Source organism: Betta splendens, chromosome 11 (assembly GCF_900634795.4).
Source record: "Betta splendens chromosome 11, fBetSpl5.4, whole genome shotgun sequence".
NCBI lineage: Eukaryota > Metazoa > Chordata > Actinopteri > Anabantiformes > Osphronemidae > Betta > Betta splendens.
Window position 1 is genome coordinate 10,296,511 of NC_040891.2, and position 23,350 is coordinate 10,319,860.

Here is a 23,350-nt window from a genome sequence, read left to right on the forward strand (position 1 = left end):
CAAAACACCACACACTATACTATAGTACTTTTTCTGATTACGTGTTATTCCACCATATATTACTATGACCCTTTTTAAAGGAAAAGCATTGGGATGGTTTAAAGCCTATTTGTTGAGTATAATGTCTCCTCTAGGTAAGGAAGCGTTCTATAAATGTCATTGCTATGGAGATGACACTCAGTTATCTGTATTTGGATCAGATCAATTAATCACAATTTATAGTAAAAGACAAAGTCAAATACTGGATGTCCCAAAACTTCCTTCAACTAAATTCAGATAAAAAAAGGTTCTTATCGTTGAGCCTAAAAATCAGAGAGACACTAAGAAATCAGATAGTTGCCGTGGATGACATAACGGTAGCGTCAGATTGTATTGTGAGGAACCTTGATGACCATCTTTGACCAGGATCTCTCTCTTACATCATACAAAAAAAAGAAAACTCCAAAATCAGAAGCATCCTCTCAGAGCGATGCAGAGAAACTGATCCATGCATTTGTTACCTCTAGGCTGGACTACTGTAACTCCTTACTCATAGGATGTCCTAACAGCTCTTTAAAATACCTACAGCTGATTCAAAATGTTTAACTAACCTGTAGTTGTGGTTCTCCCTCTCCTCCACTCTGTCTTCACCGAGAGATATCCGACTCTTGCCGGTGCTTATGTTGGTGATGGGCAGTCCCTGGTCCAACCATCCCGTCTGTGTCCGGTCCCATGTCCAACCATCCCGTCTGTGTCCGGTCCCATGTCCAACCATCCCGTCTGCGTCCGGTCCCATGTCCAACCATCCCGTCTGTGTCCGGTCCCTGGTCCAACCATCCTGTCTGTGCTCTGTTTGGCAAAAAAGAAAATCACAGAGACACTTTTGAGTCAGATAGTTACTTTGAATGACATAACATTAGCCTCAGATGCTACTGTAAGGATCCCTGGTGTCATCTTTGACCAGGATCTCTCATTCTCATATTGTGTATTAAATCTCCAGAACCCCTCTACTTTCATCTTAAAAGTATAGCTAAAATTAGAAGCATCCTCTCTCAGAACAATGCAGAGAAGCTGATCCATGCATCTGATCTAGGCTGGACTACTGTAACTCTGTACTTATAAGATGTCCTAACAGCTCCTCTAAAAGCCTCCAGCTAATTCAAAATGCTGCAGCCAGAGTTTTGATATGACTTAGAAAGAGAGATCACATTTCTCCTACATTAGCTTCTCTGCACTGGCTACCTGTAAAATGTAGGATAGAATGATAAAGCTCCCTCATATCCTAAAGACTACTTGCGCTTCCTAGAGTCTTTAAATATAGAACGGGAAGCAGAGCCTTTAGCTACCAAGCTCCTCTCCTGTGGAACCAGCTTCCTGTTCAGGTTCCAGAAGCTGACACACTCTTCACCTTTAAGATCAGACTTAAAACCTTCCTTTTCATAAAGCTTATAGTTAGAGATGGTTCAGGTCACTGGAAATGATTGTTAGTCACAGGAACCATCTCTTAGTCAAGATTCAATAGACATAGAGGAGCTCCGTGTATAAATTAATTCCCCCAGCAGTCTGCTTCCTTCTAACTCTTCTATCCACTAACCTTCTATCATTATTCCATGTTTAACTAACCTGGTCTCTTTCTTTCCATTAGTTGTTTTTCTTCCCCACTCTCTTTCTCCCACTCTGTCCTCACCTAGAGGTATCACTTGACCCAGAGCTGTGTCTGTGATGGGCACCACACACTGGTAAAACCATCCCTGCCTGTTGTTGTTGCTGTGCTTTTCTCTCTCTCTCTCTTCCCTCACCCCAACCGGTCAAGGCAGATGGCCGCCTACAATTAGCCTTGTTCTCCTGGAGGTTTCTTCCTCTCCACTGTTGCTGTCAAATTTTAATTAATTACAATTAAAGGCTTGTTATGTTGGGTTTTGTTAAGTCTTAAGTCTTATCTTGTAAAGTGTTTTGAGATAACTGTTAAATAAATAAATAAAATAAATTCAGACCATTGTTTAATCACATACTATACTATGGTTTTTTTCAAAACATACTGTAAGATGATCTTTGCTTTTTCTACCACATATGACTCATTTATCACTGCATACTATACTATGACCCCTTTCTTTTTAACACATACACTATGGTACTTTTTTGATGACATACTACTATGACCCTTTTTACCACATACTATTCTATGACGCTTTTTAAATGACATACTATACTGTGACATGTTTTTTTTAATCGCATACTACGTATACTATGACCCTTTTTTAACCACATACTATACAATCACGTGTTTTCACCACATACTATACTAGTGATATTATATATTTATATTTATAATTATTTTTTGATACTATGACACTTTATCATAGACTGTAGTATACTATGATGTGTTTTTCCACCACATACTATACTATGACCCTTTTCATTATCACGTATCATTCTATGACCCTTTTTTATTACATTCTTGAGGCTCTTTTCATCATATAATATACTATGACTTTTTCCTCCACATACTATAGTATGGTACTTTTTATGATGATCATACTACGACACTTTTTGATGACTACACTATTACACTTCTTTGATTACTTTTTTGACACTATGACCCTGTTTTCATCACCTTAGTATATAGTTTGTGGCGAAAGTTTTCATCACCTTAGTATAGTTTGTGGCGAAAATACCATAGTATAGTGAAAACACACCTATCACACTTTTTCATCACATACTATGACGTGTTTTTCCACCACATACTGTACTATGACGCTATTTTGATCACATACTATACGATGACCCATTTTTATCACAGACATATTTTTCATGACATATGCCAACTATGACCATTTTTTAATCACATACTATACTTTGATGTGCTTTTGTTGACTATGGCGTGTTTCTTCACCACATTCTATACTACGACACTTTTTTGATCACATTATGGTGTGTTTTTCACCACATAGTATACATTGCTGACCCTTTTTTTGTTTTTACAACATCCTATACCATGAGACTTTTTCGATCACGTACTATACGTGTAATCAAAAAAAGGGTCATAGTATAAGATGTCGTGAAAAAGGTCTAATTTTGTCAACCTAAAGGTATTCTTGTATACAGTACATGCAAGTCTGAGGGAGCTTTTGTGCCTCATTCAAATGAAATATTTGACAATATCGCCATCTGGTGGTAAACCTAGAGGATGACATGTTTAGATCACAGACTCAAAGATCAAATATGTAATATATTTCATTAGATATTAATTATTGTGTTTTATTTTCAGTTTTTTCTGTTGCAGCAAAAAAGTATAACCTCTAAAGAAATGTTTCATATGTATAAAAAAAAACTGTACCAAAGCACAGTTAGTAACTATTCAAAAAATAAACAAAGTGTTCTGTTTACAGAACATACACATAAAGTGTATACAGTACTTAAATATATAAAAAAACACCTTAATAAGTTAATGTGATATATAATAATATTCTAAAACCAGTCCAGAAGTTCTGAGTTTGTGATCAACAATCTGGGTGCTTAGAGCTTCTCTGTCGCCTCACTGTCAACCATGTGTCCATAGGTTTTTCACTAGTGGAGTATCTCACGATAACATCATGATGTGACTTATTGTATCAATTGCAACTAGGATAATTGTATTACAACATTACACCATTTATTCTGTTGTGTTTCTATAAAGGTTTACTCACAGTTTTCATAAACACAGCATTTGCATTGTTTATAATGTAATGTATGTACTTGTACTTGCTGAAATAGTATCAAAACATTCATTTGTGTGTCAAGTGTTCATCACAAAGTCATGCAAACGTTATTGAGTGAGGAGAAAAAAAACAAGTGCAGGTCAAGAAGAAATTTATTCAATTCTGTTTTTAAAAAACGACTTAACAAAAATGAAACAACCACGTCAGTACAGCAACAATGGAATACAGTAGTAAAGATGTACATTTGAGTGCTACATAGATAATTAGTTGTTTAGATAAGAGTAAACTACAGCATACTGTAGTTTATACTTATCAGGTGTGGTAATGCAGAATTGAAGGATGTGCCAATTAACATGAGGGACTTATGGTAGTGATGCCTTGATTAAACTGTTATTTGTTAGTGGCTGACTCTGGCAATGAAAGCTGTGGAATACAAGCATTACAATAAGTAAAGTAGTGCAGGTTTAGATGGTGGACACGGTCGGAAGTGGTGCATAATTCCTCATCTCAGTTTGACTCTCTTGGCTGGGCATATTATTGAGAGGAATGACCAGTTGTCCAGCTTGCACAGCTCCCGCCTCAGAATTAATGCCATAGGGCATCTTGGACATCAGTCTGAGGAGCATGTTGTGGAGAGCCAGACGGTACTCTTTTCTAATCAGGCAGTAGATGACGGGGTTGAAGCAGCTGCTGGTGAAAGCCAAGCAGTTAGCCAGAGGGAAAAAGTATGTTTGAGCCAAGTAGAACGACGGGCAGAGGTCAACAATGTCAAGTTGGACCAGTGCACTCCAGAGAGTGAGGACATTGTACGGGAACCAGCAGATACAGAATGAAAGCACCACCACTGCCACAGACAGCGAAATGTTGGCCTTTCTGCGGGAGTTGTTCCCCTTGAGTTTGTGACGACACAGGAAGCGCAGCAGCAGCAGGTAGGAGAGGATGATAATGGCATAGGGCAGTAGAAATCCCAGCACCACTCGCAGTAACTGATTCAGTCCGAGCCAGGCGGTGCCATCTGGGAATCGGAGCAGGCACGCTGTGTCGTTGCCACTGCCCACAAGTTTCAGGTCTGCAAACACAGCTCGGGGTGCGGCCGCTACGAGCGCTACTGCCCAGATAAAAGCTGTGGCCACCGGAAATGTGCACGATCTGCTGCACAGGGAGGTGCGGGGCTTGAGCGCCGTTGCAATGTAGCAGTAGCGAGTTAGACTCATAGCTGTGAGGAAGAAGCAGCTAGCAAATACATTTAGCCCAGTGAGCAGGGAAACGGCCTTGCATGTGGCCAGGCCAAAAGGCCAGCTGTAGTCCAATGCCATGTCCACGGCCCAAAACGGCAGCGCTAGAGAGAACAACAGGTGAGCCAAGGCCAAGTTAAACACAAAGAAGTTAATGATGCCTTTGGTGATGGTGCGAGTAGAATAAAGCAGGAACATGACCAACAGATTTCCCACCACTCCTGCAGTAGCCACCACAAAGTACACGACCGAGATGAGTATCCTCAGCCAGAGAGTTTCATCGTCAGCAATCTCAAGCACATTGTTGATGCTCATGTTGTGAAAAATCAGGTGCGTGTTATTACAGTACGGTCCTGCAATGCAAACATTCAGTCTCTCGAAGTTAATGTTTGACATTGCGTCCAAAGGAAATCTTGGTGATGGTTAAGATGGCCAATGGTTATCTGAGCTGGTTTTCCACTTTTCCTCCTTGTGGCAGTAATAAATACTAGGAAGTTTCTGGATGTGTGTTTATTAGCTGGCGTATATCTGCAAGAAAAGATGTTTGTTATTATTACATAATAGGCGCGGCAGTTTATGCGCAACTAGATTAGCCATGTCAGATAAACAAATTACAGTGAGGTGCTACCCACCGAGTTCAATAATTGAATTTCAATTTCATAGAATCAAACTTATCTGGGAGGAAATGAAAACAAATCATAAGTGATTAAACTAATTTAACCTTTGAAAAAGCCTGTCAGCAATCTCACAGTCACACTTCATCATGCTGTAATACAGACATTATCTATATACAGTCCACAATCATCACTGGGATCAATAATCTAATCTTTGTTGATGGAATAAAAATATTTCACTGCGTCACTTACTGAACATTACATGCTTCTAGACATAAATGTCTGTGCTCTGTACCATTTAAAATTAAATGTTTTAGAAGCAACACATTATTAATTCCCTCCTTGCTATTGTTATTGTTTTCAGTTGCTTCTAGCCTTGTGGAGTCAGCAGAAGCTTTGCTTTAAATTCATTACTGAATATGTTGTTTATTAGTTCAAATTTATGTAAAGATTACACTGGTTTTGGAAAAAAACGATAATTTATGATAAACTAATTCTTAGACAGATTTCACATTTGAAGCCATGTTCTCTTTTCCTGAGCTTTAATTATTCAAGCTACTGTTAGTTCCCAATTACACACACATTTTCAATCATACATAATCTAACAAATAACAATGAGACGTTTTAGATGCTAATGATTAAAAATCTTCACGGTGGATTACTTTGAGATACAGTATAAGCTCTCACATGTAGAACAGATACAGTACAATAAATATTCTAACATTGTCTATTACAGTACTGACTCTAAAGTTTTTAAAGATGCTTACCTGAATATTATATAGGAGGCAAAGCTCAAATGTTTGAGCAGCTTGTGTTCTTGTAGCCACCTCTGACGCACAAAATGGAATTACCTCGAAGACACCGTCCACAGCAACAATATGTGACCCACCACAATTTCAGGCTCCTCCCCATTTAAATGTGTTTTCAGCCTGGAAATCACACTTTGCTACTAAAATCTTAAAGAATTAACAGCGTCAATAATAATAAAACCTGACTAATGGAACGCAAACCTCAGGTTTACTTTACAAATGTATTGTAAAAATATACTTGTTTGGTAACATTGATTTCTCTTAAGCGATATTAGAGCAGTAGCAAACGTGAACAGACACACCAAAGCTACTTTCAGAATTAAATCTTACTTTACTGTAAATTAAACCAGCTAGAGTTGCAATAGTGCAACTCTTGTCTGAGAAGTGTCAAATAAATACATTAATAACTGTTCTTTCTCTAACATAATAAACATTGTGCATCGTCTGTCTTTTTGCATTTAGATTGGTCTTTGCTGTGGAGAATACGATTATGGGGGAATTAAAGCCACTTTAGCTTTACAAACAGGTGACAAAATAACAAAACGTTTGTGCGAACCATTTATTTTTGTTTTTATCTATTTATATCTGGGGCGTTGCTTCAAGATTAGATTGCACAGCAGAAATGACTCTTTATTGAAAATTGTTGATAGTGGAAACAACATCAGTAGTGAACGTCTAAATGCGATTAGCCTGAAAATGGGCGGAAGAGAAGAAAAACTGATTAATGCCAAACTGTCTACACTGAGACATCTTCAAAAAGAAGATGAACAAAACATGCAGCGCCCAAAGCATTTACATTTTTATTGCCAGCACTGTGGCACAGAAAGCTTATGTGGAGAGTCACTGGACGTGTGTGTGTTTTTGTTGAATTTTAACATTAGTCCCGCTCTTACACTGCAATATACTGTACATGGTTTCTAAACATAATTGTTATTTTGCAGTTTAAGTTAGTAAGTTTACAGTATCTATTGTACAAGAACCATAAATGGGGATACAAAAAAAAAAACAAACAAAAAATATATAGACATGCTGTATAATAATGTAAGGTTATATTTTAATATTTGCACCACCTTTGGTATCATGAGGATAGATTTTGTTGTGTGCATCTTTTCTACATCAATCTTCTTTAACCTGAACCATTTTTATAACAAGGATGTCTATTACTGCATGATAGCTGAGGGGGTTCTGTAATAGAAGGTCTTCGTCAGGCAGCACATATGATAAATTGTAATTGATACATAATTGATAAGGATGTAGCTTTGTCGCCACCCTATGTAAAAATGAGGAAAAAACAGCTGCATGTGTCAAGAGGAGAGGAGAACTGTAATAAAAGGGCTCTTAAAGGTTAGCCCTCTGCTGACATGTCTGAGTAGGCAACACCATTTATAAACCATTTAATGGAAGAGAACATGTAAAGAATTTTGCTTACATAAATATAAAAACACAGGGCCTTTCCAATGTAAAATACAATTTAACAAGGCTCGGGAAAACACATTTCAGCTCAACAGCAAAATAACAGTTAATGACAATATAATTTAGGGCAGCTCCAGCGACCAGCTCACTTTGAATAAATGCATAATCATGTATCCCAGGGGCCTAATGAAGAACAATGACGTCAAAACAACAGCCACTCTTTGTTGTCATTTTGGGTCTTTAATTTCGGGGCCACTCCGGGAAGCGAGGGCTTTTATTTGTTTCCCAGGGGCCATTTTCATTTACACCGTCTACTTATTTTTGTTGCCAAATACTCACCAGCAAACTAACGTTGAGGGTAAATGTTCCGCGCGCGCGCGCGCAAACCCACGGGGTCACCTCTCAGTTCACTCGCGGTGAATGGGACAGAGCCGCGTGCGCGCGCGCACAGATCCCTCGCGCCGGCTCTCGCTATTAACGTTAATAACGTTATCTCTCGCGTCACTCATGTCCCCGTCGACGGCGACCGCTACTGCGGAGGAGGGGACGACGGTTCAGGTGCACCGCTGTGATTGACGCCAGTGAAGTTTCAACGGCGCAGCGGAGCGGCGGCCGGAGAGATGAGCCCGCGGCTGGAGGACGGCGCCTTGATTTGCTGAGACGCGTTCATCCTTTAGAGCGCCATTGTTTTATCGGCGATGGGATTCCTCGCGAGCGACCTGCCGCCTAACCTCTAAGGTAAGCGGGGGTGACGACACACGGCCGTTAACTAGCCTAGCTACGTAACGCAACGGCGGCGGACGGCGGGAGGCGGCGCGGTCGCCGACGCGGCTTCGTGAGTGACGGCGGTCGCTTTAGGAGTTCGTGCGGGCGAAAGTTAACTAAGTGCGGCAGCTCCGGCATCCCGTCGGTGAGGCGGGCGGCCGTGGACGTCAGCTCGAGCCCCGCACGCGCAACCAGCTCGCGCCGCACATCGTCGGCGGCTCGTTATTAGCGTTACCGTGGGTTAGCATAGCCGCGACCGCTGTCAACGCACGCAAACTTGTGTTAAGTGAGTGCGAACGGCGCAGACAACAAGGCTGCCATTGTACCGGATCAGCGGCGGATTAGCGGAATTCCTCTTTCTCCGCACCGTCTGAATGGCCTCCTGTCTCCGTCTTCGCCCGCTCGTCCCCCGACTCTCTGGCTGCAGCCTCTTCCTTTCTGTCTAACTTCCCTTGTAAACTAACGCACGTCGTGGCCCGCAGCCACCAGAGCGATGTCCGGCGGAGGTGTCCAGAAACGTGACGGAGCCGGTGCGGGCTGCTGTTATTGTTATAGGGAAGTGTGGTTCTAAAGTGGAGATGAGCGGACCGTAAGCCATCACTCCTCATTATCAGCGCATCGGTTAGTACTGCATAACATGCTCCAAGGTGACATCTCTGGTTATTCTCTCTGTACAGCAAACTACAAATCCCCACGTTCACTAAGCTGCAAATAATAATCAAATAATAGGTGGTATTTTTAGTCTTGTTTAGGCTGCAGCGCATTAACAAGCTATTGCAATTGCTGGCAATTAATTCTGTTAATTGATGAATCAAGTGGTTTGTTTCATATTTGGACATTGCATTACAACCTTGCAAGGTAGAACCACGTTAATGAGCACAGAGAGGCCAAATACGATATGTGTCACATTGGCCTCTAGGGTGTTGTTTGTGTGCCCTGCTGATAAAAAGCTGTTGTCTCGTGGCTGATCGTCAGTGTTAGCGTTTAAGGATAAGGAATCTGAGGTGGGGTGCAAAACGTCTAATTACATCCTACACGCACACGACCAGATGTGACTTAGTTTGAGGCTCGTGTTTTATGCTTGTAGACAATAAATAAACATTGGCCCAGATTTTGTATTTCTTACTCCTACACCCCTCCCTCCTTTTTTGCGTACACTCGAACACTATGCACAACATGCACAATCCACAGCTCTCCCCCGCCCCCCTGGTATGTGGCCAACCAACATGTGGGGAGGTAATCCCAGCTATTAGGGTAATCTCCTCAGCATGACGATCAATAGGGGAGGGTGTGTGATGACTACCAGACAAGAGTAGTGGGGGAGACAAAATTTGTGCTAAAGAAAAATGATTTAATCATCTAGATTAGGTCAGGAGACTGGGGTCTGGACAGGGGCTTGTTGCTGGGAGGGGGAGGGGTTCAGACAGGAAGATGTGCAGGGTAAGGTCATCTCCACTTTGGGCAACTCCCTTGTGTGACAATGGGCTGAAACATTTTGTTTTCTTGTTAATCTTTAGGAAATGAAAACAGAATTACAGCTTCAAAGTAGTGCTACAGACACAAGGGGCCTGCTACCAGAATATCTGTGCCACAAGTAAACTACTGTATTGATTTTAGAGGAGACAAAAGGTGACAAAACCTGTAATTATCTTATTATAATCAAGACCAGAGATACAGGAACCATCACTAAAATCATTAGCTGCAATGCTTCACGATATCTCACATGTAAGTATTACATGTACTGTAGCAAGTACTGTATGTGTAATTTGCCATTTTGTTCAAGAAATGTCAAACTTTTGTCAAACAAACAAAAACGTACGTACTTAGAAAAACACTATGTAAGCCCAATTAAATTGGTGTGGGACCATGTGTCCATGAGGCACATTTGTTGATATCTTATTCACAGACAAAAAAATAAACTACTGTATGGGCTTGTCACGACTCAAAACTGGCGTGCAGACACTGGCAAAACAAAACAGATGGACAACGGGAGGGATGAGAAAGGTGTTCAGATCCCTCCTTTTTGGCCCCAGTGTAGCAGAGGGAGAAGAGATTGGATGGTGCTGAGGGAGTCAGGTTACCATCAGCCCATTATACTCCTAAGAAGCAGCAGCGTAAAAGATGCAGTACCCCTGTGGGAAACCCAATCCAGACCTTGCTGCCAGCTGTCATTCTTTAGCACCAGCGTAAAATTGCTAAGCAGGTGTCATCTTACGCTTTCCTGATCCTTACCTTTAATCGTAGCTGAAACTGGGAAACTGCACACTTTCATCATTACAAATTTGCATCTCCTATGTACAGCAACTGGAGAATTTATGCCACATTACATCACTAAAAAGCAAACCGTTGGGCTATATAACATTCAGAACCTCTTCCAACCTAACCTTTATATTATCTATATTAAGCTTATTGAATTTTGTTTTTCCTATAAATGTGGAGTATGTGTATTATGTGCAGAAAACCATGTGGATCCACTATCCTCAAACATGCTCCTGAGGTTTCAGTTGTGTAAGAGCAGGTTCTTCCCCTTCCCACGTTCTCAAATTACTCAAGGTGAAGATGTTGCGAAAGATAATTTGCATTATTCGTTAGGTTGTATCCTTATTGGCTGAGGGTGAAGGTGTATATTGGAACTCTAGTCAGCCAAATAAGGCAATTGTGAATGAGGCAAATTTCATGTAAATAAACTTATGCATACAACCTGTTGGAAGGCAGGAGATTTGGGCTGTCTGGGCTGTAAAGAGCGCTGACGTTTGAGTTTTTAATTACTAAAATGTTTAATTGACAAAATTAATTCACAATATTAATTTGCCACTTACCTATATAATTTCTTAAGCATTTAAGCAACTATCCTCAAGCTTTTTTGTACTTTCAAGTATGGGTCAGTTACAACAAGCAATCAGATGTCATTATCTGAGCTTTGTAGTTTTTAGCATCTTGTATGTAATTGAAACCTACACTAAGTGAGACTATGTCCATTGTACTGAGTTTACTCAGGCATGCAGCGCACAGACATTACCCGTTTGCATGGGTTCTTACTTAATGCCTTCAATCATTACCGATGAAAAAGTAGCTATTCCTCAAGTGCATGATAGAATAAACTTCACCAACATACCCTGTCACTTACTCCACTAAATACTCACACATCAACATACTCCAAGATCAAATGGAATTAGGTCTGGGAAGCATGCTGTAGCAGATCTGCTATGCCCATACGAAACCTCCAATTTCTTATGGGCATCCTATTCACATCTTATAAATTTACTGACCTTTAATATTCAAAATTGAAGTATGTGTGAAAGGAGTCTCTGTCTGCTCTGACGATAATTATAAACTGCACCTTTTACCAGATAAATTCTGTGATATATTGTAAATGCTTCTTTGGCTACAGTAACATGACTCTTGCTTTGTTCAGCCTTTATGAGTGCCTTTGTTTGCATTGGCAGTGTGGTAGCTAAAATCAAAGGCAGGCTCACCTGTCAGGGGTAGCAGTGAGAATAAACTACGGCAGGAAAACCTGGTTACGTGAAGGACAGAAAGCAAAGAGAGAGAGACATAAATGGAGACAGTCAGAGCGAGTCAGAGCTGACCTTGCCACGATAATCTAATCCCTGTCGAGAGTGCTTTTTTTAGAGAGCAAGTTAATGCCAGCAGATTATAGTCCAGTGTCTCCCACACTAGCCAATCCCCACTGAAATGAGAGTGGGTCCAAAGTGGATCTTCAGACCTACCGCAGCAAAAAATTAACATCAGTAATATATAATGTAAATACAAAATTAGCAATCAGTATCTTCATCTTTGCTTTTATGCCTCGAGTGTCATTGTTTAGTTATCTTTTATTGTTTACAATGACGCTCACACGGGACATAATTTGTGTATTGTTCCCATAATAGCTGCCAAAATGTCTGATTTTAAGTTTTTTTTTTTTTTTTGAAGTTTTTAAGTCTCTCTCTCCTGTGTCTGCTTTATTGCACTAAGGGGCATCCTTGAAAAAAGGCCACTCATTGAGCAGCTCATCTCATGCTACGAAGAGTAATCCCTGTGTATGTTGTGTAACCCATTGGCGAGTTGGACAGGGAGGGGGATGGGCTCTGGTGTGCTCAAGTTTGTCTGTTGTTGCTTGTGAGTGTTGAGCTCATTGCTGTCTAATCCTTTAGGTACATTAGGATGTTGCTCTATGGTCGTGTGATGTTACAATGTTTTTCCTGCCATTAAGTATTTGTGGAACCTTGCCAGCATTGAACACAAAAGTTAGGCCTATGTTAATTGATACCAGGCTGTTATTGGTGATTGACTATACATGAATAAATTTAGATCACAGACCAGTGTTATTGAAGAAATCTCTGTGTGTCTCTTTAATGAATGAGAGATAAGGCCCTAAAATTGTAGTTTGCTATTTGAATAATCCTCAATATTGAGGATTAGAAACAAAAGCTTATTTTGCTCAATAGAAGGCCCACTGGACTAGAGTGCTTACAATGTGTTCGAGGATGTTGATCGTGCTTGTGTTTTGGCCTTATTACATCTGGAAGGAGTCATCGTATTTGCATCAGGAGTGAATCAGCATAGAATGAGTTGTCTGCACTCACTAAGGTGTTTACATGAGCACACTGTCTGCTTTGTGACTACTGTTTTACAAATGAGATGTACTCATGCCGTGACACATTAGGCACATCACTGAAGAGGCAAATACATGTTTTAGTCATTAAATAACTAACATTTAGCATTTAAAAGAACATATTGTAAAGGCATTATAAATTGCTTACTATTATAAATGATTTATATTCTAAAACAAGAAATCATTACTAATCTGTGCACTTTTGAATGTAACATGCTGTTGAGTGCTTCCCTTGTAGACACCGATTTCATGTAATTTGCTTTATGCATTAAAGTCATGTGTTTAAAAGTATATTCCTTTATATTTACACTGCATTTATGCAAAGAAAACTGTGAAGCTGCGCTAGTTGTGTTTTATGCTTCAGTGGGTGGAAAATGACAGGATTGTTGGACACAAAACAGTAGATGAGAGGTGAGGCTTAGCGAGGGACTATGGCTTTGAACACTAGCATAAGGACAGTCACATGTTATCTCCAGTCAGGGGTATGTTGGCACAGGCTAGTTGCTGGTTGTCGAGAACATTTGGATGACTTCAGCACACACACACACACACACACACACACACACACACACACACACACACACACACACACACACACACACACACACACACACACACACACACACACACACACACACACGGCACATATGCATGCACGCAGTCATGGGGTACACAAATACTGAAGCAAACATTACACATTCAACTGCAATTAATAGCATTTGCTGTTGCAAGCTAATTTATGTCCAAGAGCTATTTTAGTTATCTTGGTATTTACAGTATTACATGGCGATGCATTTAGGAACCAATATATTTACCTTTATTTGTAAGTTTCTGATTATAGTTAATAGCAAAATTTTATATTTTATATAACTTTTGCATATCCCTGATTACTATAACAACAGAATACATGCTGATCTATGTTTATCCATTGTAAATCCCTGACTATTGTTAATATCAACCTGTATATTATGACCATTGCGTACCCACCCCTGTAAATATCATACATATTTTCCTCTACACATATCTATATCCTGCACTTACTTCTGGTTGCCCTGTACTTGTACATGTCTCATGGCAATAAAGTATAATCTGATCTAATCCAAAAACATAGTGATTTTAGGCACTGCCCGCTGCCAGCACATAAGCAATTCACACACATTCTATAGTACATACCAACGTTATATTCATTCAAGCGCGCACACACATACACAGCACAGCACACAGGCTCTCAGCATCAGTGCTCCGACCATAGGGAGTTTGTGCTGAGCTGGTTGGGACGTCATGATGAATCAGTGTGAGGACAGCTGACTGGACATGCCTATTCATCTGCCAAAGAAAAGGGAGAGAAAAAGGGGAGTGAGGGGTTCTAAAAGAAATGAGTTAAGCCCCTGGAGCACCATGTTTAGCTACGTGGTATTACTTTAGAGATCTTCCAAAGGGCAGAGCAAAAGAACTGGAAACACAACAGGGTGGTAGAAATGAGTTTTAGTGGTTAAAAAATGCAAACAGATTCTCTTATTGATACCTTACAGACACACGTGCCATGTCTTAATAAATGTAGGATGTTGCAAATAAAATTATATTGCACACGCTAAACACCTAGACTGCTTGGACAAATGCACAAGCTCATAGTGTAGATGCAGCTAACTCCACACTGATGGCCCGTTTTTTCCCCATCTGTTGCCCTCGGCTCTCTGACTTTATCCCTATTGTGTTAACTCATTACATTCGCCTTAACATTAACCCCTTAATTGCCACCCTCCAGTTTCTCTTGCACATCCTCCCCCTCTTGGAGACAGTGTGCCACATTGCCCGTGCACTAATCTGATGGCGTCTGCCTACTAAACACCTGCCATGTCCAGAAAAACCCACTAAACTCCTCCCATATTCTAGATACAGCACCCATTTCGACGTGAGCGGATCAGCACACATGGCCCCAAGCAGGCACGCATGCAAACAGATGCGACCACGGATGTGGATTCAGATAATTAGACAGACAACCTCATCCCCTGAAAATCATACCCAGAGTTAGTCTGTTTTTGTGTAGCCGTGACGTGTACGTGCACCTAGTTCCTCCTCAAAAGACGAGCAAGAGTTTCCTTTTGTCTGTCCTCTTTGCCAAAACACACATTTGAAGACAGTGATGTGTCGGCCTAGGCCTCTTTGGTTGAACAATAACTCGCCTGACCCCCCAACGAGAGGTGAAGGACTAGACATGAAGCGATGTGACAATTCTGGTGCAGGCTACACAATAGCAGGTTTTTCATTTGACTGCCTGCCTGCCTGGCTATATGCCACGGAGCACTTTCTTTCATTATTAACAGTCTAACAAATACTCGTGTTTACCATTTCTTTACACGACAAATGCCTTTTCTGTTCCTCAAAAGATTTTGTCCCGTTTTAAATCAGATGTCTCAGAGGTCTTAAAGACTTATTACAATACTATCTTTCTTGCGGCTAAGATTATTTTCTTCACAATTATGGATTATAGATTTATTTTTGTGTCAAAGTCAAGAAATTAGTAAATGATAAAAGCATTCATGAGAAGACAACATTAATTTGTAATTTGTTTTTACTATTATTCATTTTAAGAAAATGTATATGTTACTTATTTAACCAAAATTTAAATATGTGGGTTACCAAAATCTTACATCAGTGTCTAACCCAGAATCAGGGCAATGGGCTGCCTCTACGCGAGTCTCTAAAATAAAGTTTGTTGATAATGGATTATTGATCGTGAATTAGAGTGGACTGCCTCTCAGGCTCATCCCTGTTGGCCAGGAATGAATACATCTCTTCATGCTTCACCTCACACACTCAATTTAGGCACGGGAAAAGCAAAAGGACACACACACACATGCACACAGGCATTTTGAGACACTGACCCGCACTCTAATATGTACAGACAGGCGTCGCTCAACCACTCAAGGACAAAGGTTACTGTGAAATCTGTGCTGTGCCAAATAGTCTCAGTGGGTTCTTAGAGTAAGATTTTGGGTAAAGCAGTAATAAATCACTCTTTACACTGAAGCCACAGAGAGTGGCAGTGCAGATGTTTAACATCATAACAACTGATTCGTTTGATTCATAAGATCCAACACTCCCCTCTGAAGGTATTATATTAGTGCTCTAACTTTAATGGCCGTTGTCCTAAAACACCTACATCCTGTGCCGGGCTCTTATTCCATGTTTGCTCACACATTGATTTTTTCCTCTCTTTTCTGTTCAGCAGTGATGTTTAACTACTCACAGTAAATATTTTTTTTCTAGGCTGCAAATGATTTAGAAAATGTTTAAATTCAATTTAACTGATTTCATACATAATTACAAAAAATGTTCATTTTACCAATATTTTGTATGATCCATCTAAATCAATTATTGTTTGTTTTTCTAGGTCTTCTTCAGAATCAGCATGCTGCAAAGAACACTTATGCAAAGACCAGAATGGACACCAAAGCAGTGATGTTTCACAAGTTTTTGATGCATGTGCTGAGAACTCTGTTGCGTTTACCATAAATATTATATAGCTAGAGGACTTAATATTCAGTTATTGTTTGGGACGCACTAGTACTACAGAAGCAGTAATGGAGACACAAGAGAAAAAGGATGCATCGCAAAAATGCACTGACAATACAAAGGCAGAGACAGAGGAAAATGTTAGCTCTGGCCACACCTGTGGAGTATGTGGCCGTAGCTTTCCCCTTCTCAGCTCTCTCTCACAGCACATGAGAAGACACACAAGAGAGAAACCATACAAGTGCCCGTACTGTGAGCACAGGACGGCACAGAAAGGCCGTTTGAAGGCCCACATTCGAAGCCATAAACTGGGCCTTTTCAGCCATAACCTCAGTGACAAAGAGGGGAATGGAGATCAAGAGCAGAAAAACACAGAGACACTTGACAGTCCTGAAATCATCAGCACATGTGACAAAGCTCATAATGTCAATGGGAAGGTAAAGAGAAAAGGAACCAAGAAAAAAGTTAAGAGTAAAGAGGGTGCTGAGGCCAGTGATGGAGCTGATGCTGGGTCTTTCACCTGCACCATCTGTGGCCAGGTTTTTCCTCAGGTTGTTCTTCTTAAATCCCACATGAAAAGACACCGGAGCTCCCAGGATCACGGTTGCAGAATATGTGGACGCCGCTTCCGCCAGGCATGGTTCCTCCAAAGTCATATGCGCATTCACCGGGTCAAAGGCCAGCTAAAGAGCAGCAAAAGCAACGAGCCACCCGCCACCATCAATGGTGTTCCTCAGGACGCAGCATCACTGGTAAACGAAGAGTGCCTCTATGAGCTCTGTGCTGGCTGTGGTAACTTTTTCTGTGACCGCAAGGCTTTACGAATACATGAAAAGCTACATCAACTGAACCACAGTCGGAGTCAGACACAGAATCAACCACAAGGAAAACATGACTCCTCTGAGTTACATATTACTAAAAGGCACTTCCTGGAAAGCCTAAACCTCAAGTGTGTTCAACCTAAGGAAACCCCTGAGGAAAGAGGCAAGAGCAGGCGAATTCCCGAGCTAGATCCAATATGCAGTTACCAAGCATGGCAGTTGGCCACAAGGGGACGGCTAGTGGAAGCCACGGAGAAATGTCTGGGCTGGGAGGAGAGACTAGCTGATGCCGAGGTGGCATACGATACGGAAAAGGGCGAGTACGTACCCCTGAAGCAGGAGAAGAAGCGAAAACAGTTAGACAGCTGTAGCTCCAATGTGAAGAAGAGGAAAAGCGAGACTGGCCTTGATCACATACCCAATATTTTGGTTCACACTAAAGGCGGCGACAAGAAGATTTGTCAGAAGGATCGGATTTTGCTTAATGGGCTTGGACATGCTTTTTATGAGGCACTACAAGCTAAGAAGGCCAAAGACGTTCACATCTCAGCTAAACAGACAAAGAGCATTAGGAGCCAAGACCAGGAGGGTAAGCGTACACACTGTACATCACACTACTGCATTTATTTACACTCAAGACCTAAAGGTTTTTGTGGACTTTTTATTGAAAAAACAGTTTTGCTCTCACAAGATGGACAGACATGGTTTTGCTATATAAAGCCTTCACAGTATTTGTATTGTGGAAAAGTGAGACCTCTAGTGGAGGTATTATTGATTACAGTTTCTGTAACTGCACACATTGTTTTCTTCTCTCCACAGATAGTAAAACATACTTCTGCGAGCACTGTGATTTCCACACTGTTGATGCCACACTCCTCAGGTCTCACTTGCACAAGCACCACCAGGACATCCTGGGTCCATACAACAAACACAGCACCCTTCTGGACTTCCAAAGTGGTTCCAAAGCCTCAAGATACATGGACTACCTCAGACACAGAAGTGTGTTGCTTAGTCAGCCATACTGGAATCCCTACACATGTCTACCTGGCCAGGTGTCAGCAGAGCCAAACATTAAAACAGAAAAGTCAAATGGTAGTGAGGGCAAAGATCATAGACAAATGACTAATGATACCAGTAATCTGCTTAATTTATCTGCTTTACCCTCAAGTGAAGGCGACAGCACTGTTAATTATAAAGTTAAAGAAGGCCTAGTGAGACATCAGTGCCCATACTGCTCTCACACAACCAACTACCCAGAAGTACTGTGGATTCATCAGCGGGTTGCACACAGAGTAGATGGGAGCAGCTCAGTGGCACCCAAATGGGCACCCTGTTCTAACAATCACAAAGGTTTGAAGGCAGGTGTGTCCCAGTGGAGACGCACAGGACCGCCACCATTCCTTGAAGGCAAGGACTGTCCTGTTTTACCTGCCCCACGGACTCAACGCACACAGCGCCCAAGTTTGCCGATCGCCAGCAGCAGTGTCAGCAGCGAGCACTCGGCCCGTAAATCCCATTCAGGTGCCCCTAAGTCAAAGCATCAGTCAAAGTACACTTCAGATGGGACACAGTCCAGGGGGAGGGCCGGTCCCCTAACTCAAAAGAAGTCTAGTGAACACAAGCAACTTGTAGAGAGGGGAAGTAGAGGCTCGAGTGCCCAGACTCCTTCATCCAGTGGTTTTGTGCACACCAAAAGTGTCTCTAGTAGCCAGACTACCAGCAACCCCAAACAAAGAGGCCACAGAGCTGCTGTGGAGGGAAACTTTCCACCTGAGGGTTTGGGTTTTATGTTGGCGAGAAACAATGACGTGACGAATTCTAGCACAGATGCAGGTAGACCCCATTCCCGCAGGCAGTCGTGTGACTCCTCTTCAGGTCCAAAGGGTCCTGATCTTTGGGCTGCCATGAACATATGGGGACTTCATGGAAGCAAAGCATATATAGAACCACTACTTTTTGCTCAGGGTAAGACTGAATCAACAGGAGAAACACCAACGGACATGGATTTACTTAGTCTCCTGAAAAACTACAGTTCCCACGATCTGGCTGCCCTGTACCAGCACTGGGGTTTGGTTGACCCCAGGATTGATCCACAAAGCAAGTAGAAACTTTTTTGTGTTTTAATACAATGCTGAGGGAAATGCTTTGAAATCCCCAAGTAGGAAATTTATGTTTAAGCATTTTTTCTATTTTATAGCAATGTTGCAGTTAAATGGAAATCTTGGCAGTGAAGTCATTTCCCCCTCTGAAGCTTCCAAACAGGTAAGTTTTCATGCATGCCGACACCATCTACGTTTCTTTCTATGTGAAGATTAGTGAATGGCATGGCATGAAACAGGAAACAAAGGCACCTCCTTAACAGTTTGTATACAAATTATTTTTTTTCTATTTTTAGCCAGCCTTTTTAAAAAATAAAAAAAAATACTATAATCAACCATTTAACAGTCCAAGAAAGGCCCCGTTCAAACAGCTGGTGATGTCTTTTAGAATAGTAATACTTGAAATATGGTATATATAAGTATAACCACAGAGTGAGTTGACTCTTACGGTTCTGTCAATTCAGAGCAGTATTAAAACCTTCCTAGTTTCTCACAAAAATGTACAGTACGTCCTTACCAACTGTGTGCGCCTGTTCTTGTGTCCGTACGTTGTCTGGGTCTGAGTACAGTCTGTCATTTCTATGCACACGTGTGTCTGCGTATTTTCATGCGTTTGCATCGGTAGCTGTCAAATTCCACAACCTGGTTGTCTCTTACTTCTCGTTTTAGTAAGAGAGGCTGACAGGGATGAGGCAAACAGATAATAAAAAAAACAGTTGTCCCCCTCAGGGTAAAACTCACCCAGCATCTCCATATGGTGTGTCATCAGCCTGTCAGTCAGGCCTACCCTGATGCTACCTACAACTGTTCCTGTTTTCTCCTCTTTCCCCCAGAGTAATGTGTGGGCAACTTTTTAAACACTAAAGATTTGTAGGGGGAAGGATTATAAATCAAATAAAATTAATAAGTAGACCCCAGGATACAATGCAGACTTATTTAGATTTTGTCTAGAAGAACAGTGGCTGAAACTGAAAGACAAAAAATAACAGATCCAGATTTGTTTAACAATTTTGACCTTTTGTTTCTTGATTCAATCTGATCCGGATATTGGCCTTCAACAAATCTCTATACAGATGATCTGTCCTTCATTAAAGACTGGTCTGGAGAGACTTTGTTGTGTTACCTTTTCCAAAGGTTATCTACAGTATTAGATTAGAGTCATTCCAAGTATCTTGATTTGTATTTGATGAAACCAAACCTTTATTATGTAAAGATGAGTATAAAAAAAGCAATGGTCCAGTGTTTGGGATGTTAATAAAATGTAAATGTACTCATTAGCTCTAACTAGTGCCTCACACTTGTGCCCTCCAGGTGAACAGCCGCTCCACTGCATCCTCAGGGTCTCTGCATAAAGGAACCTGAAGGCGTCGGGCTTGCACTGTACTAACTACTGTTCTCTAAAGGAATCAGCCATAACTCCTGAAGGACAGGGACACTGGATAATGCACAATATATGCAATGCAAAGAGATGGACTTTTCATTCTTTTGTTGTTTGGTTGTTTTATTTGAAGTATTACCGCATGCTTTTTGTTTCTGTGGTAGAAATGTTAGTTTAAGGAATACAAGGAGATATGACTTATGAAAATGAGGCACACAAATTTAGGTTTATTTACTTTAAAAAGGCACATTATAGAAACAAAAGCCCAGGTGGCAATAAAAGGTGAAGCTACAGTACGAATGCAAATCAATTCTGTAACTGGGGAAAGAGAGAAAGAGTTCCCACAAATCAATGGGAAATACCAAAACCTAGCTGTGCCCTGATGTTTGGTTTCTTTGTTTTCTGGTTTAGGGTGATTATAGTATTAGTACCTAAATATAAATTGCAAATATAATATTGTCAATTTTTAGTTTAACAGAATATTTGACATTTTACCTGAGAGTAGACGTGAACACTGGTCGGCCTTTCAGTCTTTTGAGTATTGTGATGACCGCTTCTATAGTTTAACTATGCAAAACATCAACTTCCCACTGCGAGTACAGGCCTAGTTAGAGCTACATGTGACCAGAATGCAGGCATGAACAACATTAGTTCCTCATCCCACACACATTCAGAAGAAATGATGCAGTGGTTTTGTTATTATCATCACTCCCAAACTGAATGTTGTTATTCATTTGCTCTGCAACCAACAATCTGACATGATCAACTGCCTTCAACTCAAACTTGACAGTATCACTTTGCATTTGCTAAATTACATTTTTTTTTATATCACAACGGGTTGCCAGACGCAAACAGTGTCATCAGTTTAGCAATCATTGTCTACTTATGTTGCATGTTTGTAGTGCCACTAAATGGTAGCGAAAAGCATCAAAGTGAAGATAAACTAGCAACTGTGGGTTCAATTCTTTATTTTACATTAGTATCTCCAAAATAATTTCAAACAGTGGAAGTTGCTGTACTGTTTTATTTCATTTGCATCTGTTGCCTGTGGCCAAATTTTATGTCCATAAGGACAGTCAAATACTTTAAAGTGAATCAATGATACAGTTTTGTGTGTGAAAATATCCAATGAGCAACATGTGTCATCCTAATTCTAATTATCAGTTTGAACTGTAAAAGCTGATTTGTCCCGTTTCCTTAAAAGGCAAATAGTTGAAGAGTCTGCACTTGTTTCACATTGTGTTAGTTGTGTAAAGTAGCACTATAATGCTGTGATTTTTAGGCAGAGACTGTAGTGATAGGTTCTACTGACTGCAGATTCCTGGCTTAATATGAAAAAATACAATTACACAATGTTGGGTTTAGACAAAACAAAATGCCTCAAATTCTCGACTTCTCTTTGTAAATTTGTTTAGTATGTTTATATTTTAGCTCTAATTCAGTGTATCATCTTACACAGATAAACAGTCTATGCATTTGACTAAAAGCCATCAGTTTTTGGATTCTTGGAAGATTTCAGAAATCATAATTTATTGCTGAATCATTGACTGGTTGACCTGTCGGAGGAACTTTTTTTTCATATATGTTGTAGATTAAATGGTCTTCGATGACACTTGCTATGACTGGAAGCACTCGTAGTACCCTCCTAATTACTTGATATTTGTAGTAACAACATAAAATGCTAAAAATATATATTTTTTGCAACACATTTGAGGTCAGCGTGCAGGGTCAGCAGCGAGTGAAGATCCTGCAGCAGGTATCAGAATTTCTATTTTCACCTGTTCTACATTTTGTCTGACTGTAAAATTATTCAAATAAAGTTGGTCAGTTGTTGGTTTGGTCATTGTTTGATTTTTAATAGCATTGCTGTCAAGCTATACTAACAGTATAAATATATACTGTATCTATCACTGCTGAGGTAGATGCTCACTGGCCTCCACTCTACGTTCTACCAGCAGATGGCAGACAACATCAACTAATGATGAGCTAAATGTAGCTTTGTAACAAATTCAGGTTGTCTTTGTTTAATTACCTGTTGGCCACATCTAACAACTAAAGTAGCATTCTGGTTTTGCTCTACCTTTTCGTTTTGCCTGTAATTCATTAAAATGCGTGGCCCAAAACGTCCTCCGTGAGCTGTCCACAGCTTGACATTGTCCAAAGACAAAGCTCCCAATTATGGATGAGGCCGCTTTGTGCCTGGAGGCGTGATTGAGACATTGTCAGAGCTGGTCAATTTAAAAGCAGGTCAAACTGAATCCAGAGGCCTTCGAGTGTTTAGATGAGATCATATTGCTCACTATTTGGAAAAATGCACACAAAAGCATCTGATGATGTACTTTGAAGTATTGTCTACCCTGGGCACTTGTGCTTTTGTGCATGTGTGTGTCCGTGCACTCAGTGGC

At 40.7% G+C, this 23,350-nt stretch overlaps 2 protein-coding genes and 1 long non-coding RNA gene across 4 annotated transcripts in view; 1 reads left to right on the forward strand and 2 right to left on the reverse strand.

Moving 5' to 3' along the window:
* Positions 1-23,350, reverse strand: part of LOC114865363 (uncharacterized) — a 41,361-nt gene that overhangs the window by 7,653 nt on the left and 10,358 nt on the right. For both annotated transcript variants that reach the window (XR_008696148.1, XR_008696149.1), the window contains exon 4: positions 591-828. This is a non-coding gene — a long non-coding RNA (uncharacterized LOC114865363). The remainder of the gene's footprint in view (positions 1-590; positions 829-23,350) is intronic.
* Positions 3,818-8,063, reverse strand: LOC114865362 (relaxin-3 receptor 1-like). Its single transcript, XM_041072802.2, has one exon. It carries the CDS (start codon positions 5,306-5,308, stop codon positions 4,142-4,144), a length of 1,167 nt encoding a protein of 388 aa, XP_040928736.1. The 5' UTR covers positions 5,309-8,063; the 3' UTR covers positions 3,818-4,141.
* LOC114865361 (zinc finger protein 516-like) lies at positions 8,232-21,912 on the forward strand. Its single transcript, XM_029166436.3, has 5 exons — positions 8,232-8,486; positions 16,526-18,057; positions 18,288-19,565; positions 19,666-19,730; positions 20,879-21,912. Exons 2-5 carry the CDS (start codon positions 16,716-16,718, stop codon positions 20,927-20,929), a joined length of 2,736 nt encoding a protein of 911 aa, XP_029022269.1. The 5' UTR covers positions 8,232-8,486; positions 16,526-16,715; the 3' UTR covers positions 20,930-21,912.